We start from the raw sequence: 12,808 nt of genomic DNA on the forward strand, positions 1-12,808 counted from the left end.
TAACAAGTCTCCTTCATCACCGCCCTGTTCACTTCTTTATCACCGTTCCCCAACAACATTCTTCTATACCAGTCCTGGGTGGTTGCAGGGCACAAATGGTAACACATTACTAGGGAGCATTTTCCTATTTCAGAATTGGAAACAGAGAAAGCAAACTTAATTACATACATGTAATCACTCAGTGGCTACTCGTGAGCAGGAATGTAATAGAAATTCAAAGTGATTATACAAAGGGGAAAATAAGAGAGCATTAAAAGAAGTCTGTTAAACTGAAGAGCTTGAGGGAGAATAGCAATAAATATAGTAGGAGACGCAACAACACATTCTGTCACAGAAAAATATAAGTGGTTGAAGGGCATTGGAAGAACTGGGTGGGGAGCAAGGGGTTTCACAGAAGGACTGAGGAGCATCAGCAGAGCTGTGTGGGGAGCCCAGATTGCAATACCAGATGGAGGGATTGGAGGGCAGGTTGGAGATGCATCAACAGAGGCCCAAAATGGAAAAGGCACCAATGGAGGAGTAATGGACACTGTATTAGAAATGTGCTCCAGTACTTCTCCCATGCCTGCCCACTCTGCACAGGAGGAGCTTCCCAGGTGCAGTGAATATCCCCTCTATTCTGAACCTGAACTTCTGGTTAAACTCAACATGCCAGATCAGCAAAAGTAAAACAATGTAAGTGGGGCAGGAAGGGGTCTGCATGTGGGAGGAGAGAGAGGAATATCGTCTTGGGTAAAGGGATGGGTCAGCAGCCTGACCTTCAACCTGCACCATTTTCCCTGGGGAAGGGGGCGGAGAGAATGGTAATTGGGAATGAATGAGGTTAGAGCAGCCTTGTCTCCATAGAAGAGAAGAAGTTCTCTCAAGACCAGAGTTGTATCTTTTTTTCTTTGACTCCATGGACCAGATCAATTGGAAATATAAATCTAATGACTAGTATCTTCAGAGGTCCTCCTGCAGTGATTGAATAGTATCTGAGTTCCCTTTAGAAGAGGAAGAAAGAGAGTAACAGAAAGAAACAGACACAAAGAGATGGACAAACACGAGTGGAGAGAAACAGAGAAAGAAACAGCCAGAACAGTGTGAGAGAGAGGAAGAAGACCTGGGCTTCAGCAAGTGGTGGAATAAAGAGAAAGGGGATCACTCCTATTCCCTTCCCTGAATTGAGGATCGGCGAGGATGCACTGAATGTAGGAAAGAAGGACGGACTGTGGGTTACATGTGAAAGCAGAGACCTCTCTAATGCCTCATGGGGACCCATAGCCTGGCCATGACCCTCTTTACCCTGGCAAGTCTCTTGTGGGTGAGTCGCATCACAAGTTCCTCTTTTGTCAAGTATAGCATCTGGCTATGGTATTACCTCAGTACATTTATAGGGTGTCAAAAGCTGATGTGAAATAAAATTTTCCCTGTTATTTCAAAGTAGTGGGAATATATAGAAGAGTCCATACAAGACAGAAGGTCATTCAAAGCTGTAATGGGGAAGACATAGAAAATAAATGTAGACACGTGAAGCAAGAGAACAAGTGGAACAGAACTATAGTGAGGAATGATAGAAAGTACAGGTGACTAACCGCAGGTTCCCAAGAGGCACAGGAGAATTCAGAGCTGTAATAAGCATGATGCTGATGGCTCAGTATTTGACAGTGGAAGGGAATTCAGATGTGTAACTCAGACTGTAGAAAGTGGGTGATAGTTTGCACAGAGAGAAAAGAAGAGAATTTGGGATCTGTAATGGAAGCAATGACAGCTGGGATGTAAAACCGTGACAGAGGAATAGATACAAATATGGTAGGGTGAGTGAGAGGGATAATAAAAGGTGTCTCAGAAGTGAGCCTTTCCAGGCTGGGGCTTAGGACCAGCATTGGGAGAAATAAAAGACAGGATGATACCAAGACATCAGGGAGCCCAAATCAGGACAACTAACAATTATTGCCTCTGCTCGCTTTTTTTCCATGTAGTTTCCACAAGTGCAATGTGAGGAGGTCTGTGTGAACACTGAACAGTAAGTATATGAACATCCTGAATTGGTTCTGAAACAGGGCAGCGTAAGTATGGATTTGAGAAGGCTCCACTGATGGTATTTTCCATGGTCTACTACAAGTGAGCTGCCATAGTGATGGTGCAGATTCCCACAAGAAACTAATGCAGACAGAATGTGGGGTTTATTTGAAATTATTTGCCAAAAAATTCCTAGAAATAAATCTTGCTCTGCAGCTGATTCGTAAGCAATTCATTCTAAGTCGTCTGCAATATGAACTTGAGACATACTGACTAGATCTGATTGGACACATAAGTCGTGCTTCTGCGTCCTACATAAGTAGTACTTCTACTTCCTACCTGGATCAGTTTAACACTTATCGGGCGTGTCTACATGTGCTTTTATGTGCACCCAAACTTAATGTGCATTTGCCTAAAGTTTATGCTGTAAGTAGCCTTGATTAGAGTTATGAATTTGAAGTTTTCTACATGAATATATACTTCAATTTACTATTTCTTGGAAAAATGATATGGACATTTTCAAGAATCTTAACAGAAAGTGAATGCAAAGCAAATATTAAAGCATCCAAGAAAAAATTGATTTTTATTAATGAAATTTTGGGCAAACTTTTTTTTTCAGATGCTTAACTAACTATAAGTAAAGTAATGTACTTTGTGCACGAGGGATAGAAATACAGAGAAAAAAAACAAAACAGCATTGTTGGAAGACCTAATTTATGAAGAGAGATTAAGAGAAGAGAGTTTTAGAAATTATAACTCTCTATTAGTAACAGTAACTGAAAGTTGTAAACAGAATAGGAGATACATGCATGAGAAGAAGGACAAGGAACAAGTGGGCCAAAGCCAAGCAAAGACAAAGATTTCAGGCCGGATCTTTAATAGAGAGATTTATTGGAATATTGTACTTGGTGTGAGTAGTGGAAGACCCTCACATAAGTAATTTAAAATTTGGGGGACAGATTTGCCCACAGGCAGTCATCAGCTGGAGTGGAGAGGGGAGGTGCCATGGGACAGTAGAGAAGACAAAGATGGATTTCCCTATCTGTAACTTCCAGGTTTTTCTGTTATGACCTTTTTATTGCTCCTTTTTCTCAGATGCTCAACCACTAACTGGGTCCACCTCTGGTACATCTGGTAAGTTTGCGTGTGCATCCCTCCATAAATATCTGGTTTAGCTGTCACTTTAGTTACTGAGCAAACACAAGAATTAAGATTATTTAATGCCTCAAATCTTCCACTTGGCCCCCTCTAATGTTGTAAAAGTTGTATTGCATTTCTCCATTCTTCCTGGGTTGCATTAGTGTTACCACATTATCTTGGACAGACCTTAGTGTCTCTCTCTCCATCTCAGTTACATATTCCTAATAAATATATTAAAGATAAGATACATCATACACAGAATGTTTTTATGATATGGCCAGGTGGGGGGTGACATTTTTTAAAGGACTGTCTCCTTATAGTTTAATAATTGCAGTTGAATCATGTATTACAATTCCTTCAATGCCTGCACTAACATGTGTGGTAGTAACTGTGTTCCCTCTCCCTTTATAGGCTAGTGGTAGCTATTGGTGGGCTTCTACTCTTGTGTGGCATAGTCTTAACCTGTGTGAGGTGCTGCTGCCTTAACTGTTGGAGGGCTGGAGAAGAACCAGTTCCTCACCCATATGAGGTTACAGTCATCGCCTTTGATCATGACAACACCCTCCAGAGCACAATTACATGTGAGTGTCACCTTGCAAAAGCCAAGCTCCTTACAAGGAAGGCTGAGAGACCTTGAATGAAACTTTTTGAAAGGTTCTAGTACCCATAATATCTTCATTCATGAGCCCCACAAGTCTTATATTTTCTCTGTGTGTGGTGGGGGAGTAGGGGGTGGCAGGTTAGGGAGCAAGGCTGGTATTAGATGAGGGTAGGTTCATTATGTCACTTGGTGGAGTGATGATGGGAAGGTCCTCGGCCCCATGTCCCACCACATACAGCAAATTATCTAGTGCTGCAGAATGGGAGGACTTGGTATATAGGGGCACTTGTACATGTGATGGGGGTTTAGTTGCCTAAATTGAAATGATGGGTTTTAATTGAAATGATTAAAAACCCACTGTTTCCAGTTAGGGGCTTCCATCACTGTTATGGCAAGGGGCCTGATCCTTTTTTTTCTTCTCTTAACACAGCCCCTGGCCCTTTTTTCCATGGCAGCAGTTCCCCCTGGGGCTGCCCAGGCAGGCTGCTAGCAGGCGGATGCTGCCTCAGCTCAGCCTCAGGGAAGAGTTTCCTAGTTTCATAGTTGTTAGGGTTAGAAGGGGCCTCAATAGATCATTGAGTTTGACCCCCTGCCCTGGGCAGGAAAGAGCACTGGGATTAGATGACCCCAGCCAGCTGCTTGTCCAGTGTCGTCTTAAAGACCCCCAAGGTAGGGGAGAGCACCACCTCCCTTGGGAGCCCATTGCAGATTCTGACAACCCTTACTGTGAAGAAGTTCTTCCTGATGTTCAACCTAAATCTGCTCTCTGTCAATTCATGGCCATTGTTCCTGGTTATTCCAAGGGGTGCCCTGGTAAACAGAGCATTTCCTATTTCTTGCTGCCACCCCCCACCTCCCCTCCCCAGCAAGGAATTTGTAAATGGCCACAAGATCTCCTCTCCACCTTCTTTTGCAGAGGCTGAAAAGATTCAAGTCCCTCAGTCTCTCCTCATAGAGCCTTACCTGCAGGCCCTTAACTATACAAGTGGCCCTCCTCTGGACCCTCTCAAGGTTGTCCACATCTCTCTTGAAGTGTGGCATCCAGAACTGGATGCAGTACTCCAACTGTGGCCTGACCAATGCCGCATAGAGGGGAAGTATCACTTCCCTGGACCTGTTTGTGATGCACCTGATAATGCATGATAGAGTGCAGTTAACTTTACTGATTACTTCATCACATTGACAGCTCATATTCATTTTGGAGTCAATTATGACTCCAAGATCCCTTTCTGCTGCTGTGCTGCTGAGAAGGTCATCCCCTAGCTTATAGGTGTGTTGGTGATTCCTTCCCCCTAGATGCAGCACTTTGCACTTGTCTTTGTTGAACTGCATCCTATTCTGTTCTGCCCACTTTTCCAACCTGTCCAGGTCCACCTGGATTTGATCTCTTCCCACTAGTGTATTTACTTGTCCCCATAATTTCATGTCATCTGCAAATTTGGACAGAGTGCTCTCAATGCCTTTATCCAAATCGCCGATGAAGACATTGAATAGCACAGGTCCAAGGACCGAGCCTTAGGGGACCCCACTGCCCACATCTTTCCAGGCTGAAACTGACCCATCCACCACCACTGTCTGGGTGTGACCCTTAAGCCATTCGCCTCCCACACCTGACCGTGTAATCATCTATGTCACAGCCACTCAGTTTGCTTATGAGAATATGATGAGATATGCTATCGAAGGCCTTCTTAAAATCCAATTAGATGATACCTACCTCACCTCCTGCATCTAAGCATTTTGTGATCTGGTCATAAAAAGAATCAAAGTTGGATCAGGCCAGGTGCTGCCACCAAGCTAGGGCAGCACCTGCCTGCTAGCCACCCAACGGGGCAGTCCCTGGGGGTACCACTGCCATGGAGGGAAGGACCTGAGCCCCCGACAGCTCAGGGTTCACCAGCAGCTCACTGCCCAGCTGCAGGCGAGGAAGGAAGGCTCTACAAAATAAAAAATAAAAAAAATTAGGCCCCTCAATGCTTTTTTTTTTTCTCTCCTGGTGGAGCCTGCTCACATGAGCTGCTGCCAGGCCACACAGCCCCAGAGTTGTGGGGGTGCCTGGTCCTTCCCTCTGTGGCAGTGGTGGCCCGGGGCTACTTGGGTAGGGTACTAGCTGCATGGGAGCTGCCCCACCTCAAAGGCAGCACCCACTGGATCCAACTCTTCCTCAAGTCTGCACGCTGAACCCAGCAAGTGTACTTTTCTTTGCCTTCTGACAAGTTGATGGTTTCTGGTTTAAACTAATTATTGTTCCCATCCCTTTTAGCTCTCCACTCTGTGTTCGGTCCTGCTGCCAGGAGGATACTGGCTGTGGCACACTCCCATAACACTGTACAAGGAGCACCACCCCTTTGTGGATCAGAAACGCCCCCAGTGTATGAGGAAGCCCTACGCATGAGCAGGTTCACTGTGGCCCAGGCTGGACACAGAGCCACAGACTTCGCCCCAATACCAGAGGAAAAACAACAGGCCTCAGCTGAGAAAGAAAATTCACAACCAAATCTCCCGTGATGCTATCACTTCTGACTTTATTCAGCAACAAATGGGCACATCTACATGTGCACTTTACTGTACATTAACCTATTTAATGCGCATTAAAACATCACTAAAAAACCATGCTCTTTAGTTAACGTGCATTTTCTTAGTACCTCACCATGGAGCTACTAGATTTAATGAGCATTGACTAAAGTGCATTAATGCACATGTAGACATTAATATTCAGGGAAAGAATCTAGATCTGTACTGACTGGGTACAGGACACGTTTGATTTTTTCTCTGTTTTTGTCTAAAGTCATGAACAAGGAAAGAAAATAACTTGATTTTCAGTTAGGCTATAGTCCAGAGTATTTTTGTAGAGCTCTCTTGTTCAGTCTCTGAGAGCTGGGATTGTTAATCAGTTATTAATATCCATTGTTACTATTTATTGCATTTATTACCCATAGCAGTAAGATGCTTATTATTGTAGTACCAAGCACCATAGGTGGCACATACAATAAGCTGACAGTGCTGTACTGTTGATGCACTCTAATAGAAGATGCAAAAACCCTGCACTGAGGTGCAGCAGCTTCTTTTGGAAGAGTACAGACACAAGATGCTCCATTTGGTGGGGTTTCTACAGTAAATTCAGCCTGACTATAAGGGAGGTAACAACGATTCATTAGTCAGAAGGGACAAGAGCGATTTGATGGGAGGAAACGTAGGAAGAATAAGAACTGGAGAGAAGCCTTTATGTTCTGTGGTTATCAGTAATCTTGTTAATAAAATCAACCTCTTGAGACTTTATAGCCAGCCTCCATGTTGTGTAATGGTAAAAGGATGAAGTTAACATAATTCAGTGTGCTGTGTAATTCAGAGCAAGGCAGGACTACCAGCTGCTTATTTAAGTGAAATAGCATACTGAGGTAGCTATTGTGTGTGTGGACACACAGGTACAACTAGTTCCAGTTTATCTTAGTCCAGGCTGCTCCATGTGCAGAGAAACATTCACATTTGAATTAAGCAAATGCAATATTTAGACTGACAGATGAGACAGAGATGAGACAGAGATGCTATGTGGGAAATAAAGCTCATTCAGTGTTTTCATTGCATCTGTATCGCAATGCTTATTAATATTACTAGAGCAGATCAGACTATTCAAGCTGAATAATATTCAGTGGGTGCATCTACATGTGCATTAATGCACTGTTGCTACCACAGATTAAGTTTAGTACTTCTAATATGAGATACTAAATAAATGCACAATAGCCAGTGCTAATGCACAATAGCAACTGCGCACAGTCTTTTTGTGATGGTTAATGTGAAGGAGACTAAGTCTACTGTACTTTAGTGCATTAGTATGTTTTTTGTCATGGCACACTAATGTGCAGTAGAATTAGTCTACTGTGCATTGTCTTGTTTAGACACACCTAGTATAAATGTAAGTCACTCCTCTGAACCTTAAGAACTAAGTTTTCAAAACTATTTAACAAATAGTTTGTACGAATAAGTTTCAACCTATAGATTCCTTTAGAAATCTTACCTTGATTAGGAACTCTTTCTGAAATCTAATTAGTTTTCTCAGTTATGTGATTATTGGTTCTGCTTCAAGATGAGATGGGTGAAAAACATTTATGCAGGCAAATAGAAAATGACAAATCATGAATAATTACAAATTAATTCATGATAAATTGATAATGTGAACATGTAGATGGAGGTTAAGACATATAGGTCTTTATGTCTGTATCAAAAGTGCATGTATATGACGCTATGATTTTGTTGGGACAGTCACAGGTGTCAGAAACCATGGGTCTGAAAAAGTGCTTTGACTCTCACAATGTTCCATGCCATCCGATCAGAGATGAGACTGTGCTGTTCATGGGAAGTGTAGATCAATCTGTAAGGTTGGGTTACTGAAGGGAGTGCTAGCAATCCCCCTGAGGCATTGCACCACAGTAGAGAAATACAGCCAGTGACATAGTTGGTCAGATGTTGCAATCATGCTTGGAAACCTTGATGTGAGTATTGCTCTTTTTTTCTACAACTCTGATGTGGACTTCATTAAAAATTCCTGTACCAAAATCATAGCCTTACATATAGGCCCCTTGTCACTGTAGGATCTGAGTGCTTTACTGTCCTTATTATGGTATTTAGCCTCATAACCCATTATGAAATCAGGGAACATTATATGAATAGAGAACTGGGTCATAGTAAGATGAAGGCCCAGACCATTAAAGGCTTTTATGTACCTAACTCTCACAGAAATCACAGTAAAGGGATGCTTAAAGGAGGGTTTTGAAGGAAGATGATGGAGCAACTTGGATGATCCAATCAATAGGGATTAGGTGCCTAAATAACTTTGGGTATCCAGACATAAGTGTCTTCCTAAAGATCACAAGGTAAGTCTGCAGCAGAGAAGGTCTCAACCAGTTAAGAAAATTCCTGAATCCCTGATAATTTTCTTGTATTACCCAGTTGTGTCTAACTGGTTACTACTAGGAGCAACCGCAAACTATTGACTTCTGAATAATTTTCAAAACTCTTTTTCCACAATTCACCTTGAATTATTACTAATAATTATTTTCTGGGGTATTGTAAATTCTCAATAATCTCATCCAGTAGTTGGTTTTAATCCAAGTCAAATATGATGACTCCATTATGTGGTTGAACATTTCCTGGAAAATTCTGGGTGACTCTGCTATAAAAATCTGGAACAGATGGTCACATTTCCACTTGCTGACTCTTTGCACAGGTCTGCCAAGTATACAGAGTTTCAGGAATCCTTAAAGATCTTCTTCCATTTAAAACACAACATACCTTCACTTCCTCCACCCTTCCAGAGCTTGGAGTAGAAGTCCAGTATTTGACACTTCCGTGTGTTTAGCACTAGAGGTCACTCATGCTTCAGCACTTTAGGTTTTGGTAGGGAGCATTGTCATGGAGCAATAAAGACCTGGCTAAAACAGAATTGTACTCCCTTCCAGCCAGCTGTCCCTCTTTCACTCACTACAAAACACTGTCTTGCTTGTTATGCAGCCCTATCACCCGTATGCTACCTTTGATTCAGCCATTTCTGTGGGTTTCTGCATCCGAGTTCTCTAAATCTTGCTGATTGTTTCTGGGTAAAATATGGCTTTTCCAATCCATGCGCAAAGCTAAAACTAGTTTGAGGGCTCGCCACTTTGCATCTGACTTACTCCAACAACATTTTCAAATGATGCAGTTATGCCCTGCTTCTGTCCACTTAGAACGCTGCTGCAAAGATATTTTTCCAGCCGATCATTTTGACCACCATGCCTCTCTGGGGAGACCGTCTCCACTTGGCTGTTTTTCCTCTAACATAACAAATATAAGCTATTTGTCTTCCCTTTCACAGTCCTTTATATAGCCTCTCTTTCCTTGAACTGTCATCCACGATGCCCACCTCCTTCACCCATTGCAAGTTACATTTTTTAATAAGTACCTTTGTGCTTTTTGGCATGCTTACCCTCTTGCTTGGGAGAAGTTTATCCACAAAGATGCCTCCATGTTTTAAAACCCTCCTTAAAACTCTTTTGCTGTGATGCACAAAGAAAACCTGGCAATGATTAGACTGATGGCATGCAGAGACTCCTGCTTACCATGCTGACAAACATTATCTTGCTGTTCCCTTATACTCTTGCACTGGTCTGTCTATATCCATTTATTGTCCCTTCAGTGGTAAAATAGTTGGCTCAGGGGCTTTTGTTCTGTGTTTCTACAGTTCTGGAACAATGGGATCTGTCCATGATTAGGGTTCCAGAGTACCATAAAATAATGATAATAATACATTTCACCTGCTATAGGCTTGTGTTTTATTACTTTGACCTCAGATGAGCCTGGAATTAATTAAAATGTCATTGTGTCACTGTATAAGTCTCTGGTACACCTAGACTTTGAATACTGCACATAGTTCTGGTTCCCATACCCCCAAAAGCATAGAATGGAACTAGAAAAGATATAGAAAAGGGCAACGAAGATGGACAGGGGTGTGGCAAGACTTTTGTACAAGGACAGACCAAATATATTAGGATTTGTCAGCTTGCATAAGACATGGCTGAGGGGCACTGTATTTTGGCATATGCTCCTCATCTTTTCCACCAATATCAGCTGGGGAAAATTAGGGTGCATATTATATGTGAAGAAAAGGGTTCCCCACATGTCCAGAAATTTAGGGGGGGTGGGGCAGGGAGAGGTACAGCAGTGACAGCATTAATTGCTGAAGCTCTGGGAGTCACAGCAACTAATGATGTTTCTGATCCTGTCCCCTGCCACCAAATTTCCAGACCCATAGGGAACCCTACTTCCTGACTGTGCACGCAAATGGGCTAGCACACAGGGTTGGTTTGACCTAGCACAAGTCATGCTGGATCTGACCTGGCACATGGCCCTGGATTTGGCTTGCCATTTCTCACCCCATACACTGGCTCCAGAGCCATGTGCTGGGTCTGATCCCACATGCTGCCTCTGGGGTTGTACAGTGAGCCTGAGACCATGTGTTGGCTCTGGAGCCATGTGCTAGATCCAATCCAGACTTGGCACACAGTCCTGGGCTCAGTGTATGACAGTGCAGGCAATGCACGTGGTCAGACCTGGCATGTGACTCTGAACTCAGCAGTTGATCCCAGGCTCAGCACACAACCCAGATGGCAGCACACAGGGTCAGACACAGCATGTGGCTCTGGAGCCAGGGCATATCTCCAGACTTTTCATGTGGCCGCAGACTTGACCCACTGGATCTGACCTGGCATGTGCTTCATGAGCTAGCATGCAGAATCAGACTGGACATGCACCCCTGGACCCAGCATGCCAGGTCAGACTGCAGGCCCAACCAGTGTAAAAGGCTGACGGTAGGCTCAGGAGTGGGCTCAACTCCCTAGCTGCCACCACTAACTTACCTTGATCAAAATTTATTTATTTTTCCTACAGGCTTCCCTGCAAAATCAAAGCATATACTATACACAGGGGCATGTTATTTGTGAAACAGTATGGTAGTCAAGTTCTATTATTCTGGGAATTAAGCCAGTAGAACAGAAGTCCTAGACTTCAGAAGAGCAGACTCTGGTAAACGCAGGAGACTAGTTAGAAAGGCCTTCCGTGACCAGCAACTGGATGATTTGGAAGTTCAGGATCAGTGAAGCTTCCTTTAGGGGGCAATTTTCACTGCTCAAAAAGAGGTGAAAAAGCAGGGAAGGGGCCAAGAGACTCCTTTGGCTCAACAAGTATATTTTGAAAAAGAAAAAAGAAGCATATAAGCAATGGAAAAACGATTTAGCATTCAGAGAGGAGTACAATCATATGGCCAGGGTCTGCAGGTATCAGACATGGGAAGCCAAGGCAGGCAGGGAGATCAAGCTGGCAACCAAAATAAAGGACAACAAAAAGTCCTTCTATAGGTATATATGGAGCAAGAAAAAATCAAGCTGTACTGTGGGACCCCCTACTAAATTCGGGGGTGATTGGGGCAACCCACATTTGATCCCCACGAAAAGGCAGAGCTCCTAAATACTTACTTCACATCGGTATTCCTGAAATCAGATGGGAGCTGCTCACCTGTCCAGAGGCCCAGCAAATATGGGAAAGACAACAGTCCATATGAAATTAGTCCTGAAGAGGTACTCTTAGAACGTCTGGATGTGTTCAGGTCTGCTGGGCCAGATGACCTGCATCCAAAAGTCCTGAAAGAACTGGCTGAGCTCATAGCAGGGTCTCTGGCAAAGCTGTTTGAAGAGTTGTGGAACTCAGGAGTGGTCCCAAATGACTGGAAGAGGGCTAACGTGGTACCTATTTTTAAGAAAGAGGGACAACCCTGCAAACCACAGACCGGTCAGTCTAACCTCGATACTGGGAAAAATATTTGAAAAAAAATTGTCAAGGAGGCCATCAACCACAAGCTTGTAAGTGGTGGGGTATTAAGAAGCAACCAGTATAGGTTTGTCAAGGGTAGGTCATGCCTAGCAAATCTGGTGTCCTTTTATGACCAGATAACTAACCAGCTGGATAAGCAATATGAGGTAGGCACCATTTACCTAGACTTCAGCAAGGCCTTGATACTGTCTCCCATGAGATCCTTTCAGTTAAGCTGGGGGGTACTGGCCTAGTCTAGTCTACAGTGAGGTGGGTTGGCAATTGGCTCAGAGTCCAATCCCAGAGATTTGTAATCGATGGGATAGCCTGATCCTGGAGGGCTGTCTCCAGTGTTGTCCCCCAATGATCAGTGCTTGTGCCCATGCTCTTTAACATCGTTATCAATAACTTGGATGAGGGGGTGGAAAGTGCAATGATTAAGCTTGTGGATGACATCAAGCTGTGGGGAAATGTGGCCACATCTGAGGAGAGGGTTAGGATCCAGGTTGACCTCAACAGATTGGTCCTATGGGCTGAATGCAATCAGATGAGGTTCAATAGGGACAAGTGCTAGGTCTCTCATCTGGGTAGGAAGAACCTTCACCACAACTATACAATGGGTGGTGGTCCACTGGCTGGCATTGCATCTGAAAGGGACCTGGGGGTGACGATCCACCAGAAGATGTATATGAGCCAACAGTACGATGAAGTCGCCAGCATGGCAAGACTCTG

General features: G+C 43.6%; 1 protein-coding gene across 3 annotated transcripts; it reads left to right on the top strand.

The window, feature by feature from the left end:
• The first annotated feature begins 503 nt into the window (after positions 1–503).
• TMEM52B (transmembrane protein 52B) lies at positions 504–6,925 on the top strand. Of its 3 annotated transcripts, none has more exons than XM_019527270.1 (6): positions 504–596; positions 980–1,303; positions 1,962–2,005; positions 3,097–3,135; positions 3,553–3,722; positions 6,003–6,925. In XM_019527270.1, the coding sequence occupies exons 2-6, from the start codon at positions 1,250–1,252 to the stop codon at positions 6,245–6,247; spliced, it is 552 nt and encodes a 183-aa protein (XP_019382815.1). In that variant the 5' UTR covers positions 504–596; positions 980–1,249; the 3' UTR covers positions 6,248–6,925. The 3 variants fall into 3 exon arrangements, with proteins under 3 accessions (XP_019382815.1, XP_019382816.1, XP_019382814.1); XM_019527271.1 differs by having other exon boundaries at positions 506–596; positions 990–1,303; XM_019527269.1 differs by lacking the exon at positions 504–596 and having other exon boundaries at positions 704–1,303.
• The last annotated feature ends 5,883 nt before the right edge of the window (positions 6,926–12,808 follow it).

The sequence above is a fragment of the Gavialis gangeticus genome, unplaced genomic scaffold (genome assembly GCF_001723915.1).
Source record: "Gavialis gangeticus isolate Ggan-Ray unplaced genomic scaffold, GavGan_comp1, whole genome shotgun sequence".
Classification (NCBI taxonomy): domain Eukaryota; kingdom Metazoa; phylum Chordata; order Crocodylia; family Gavialidae; genus Gavialis; species Gavialis gangeticus.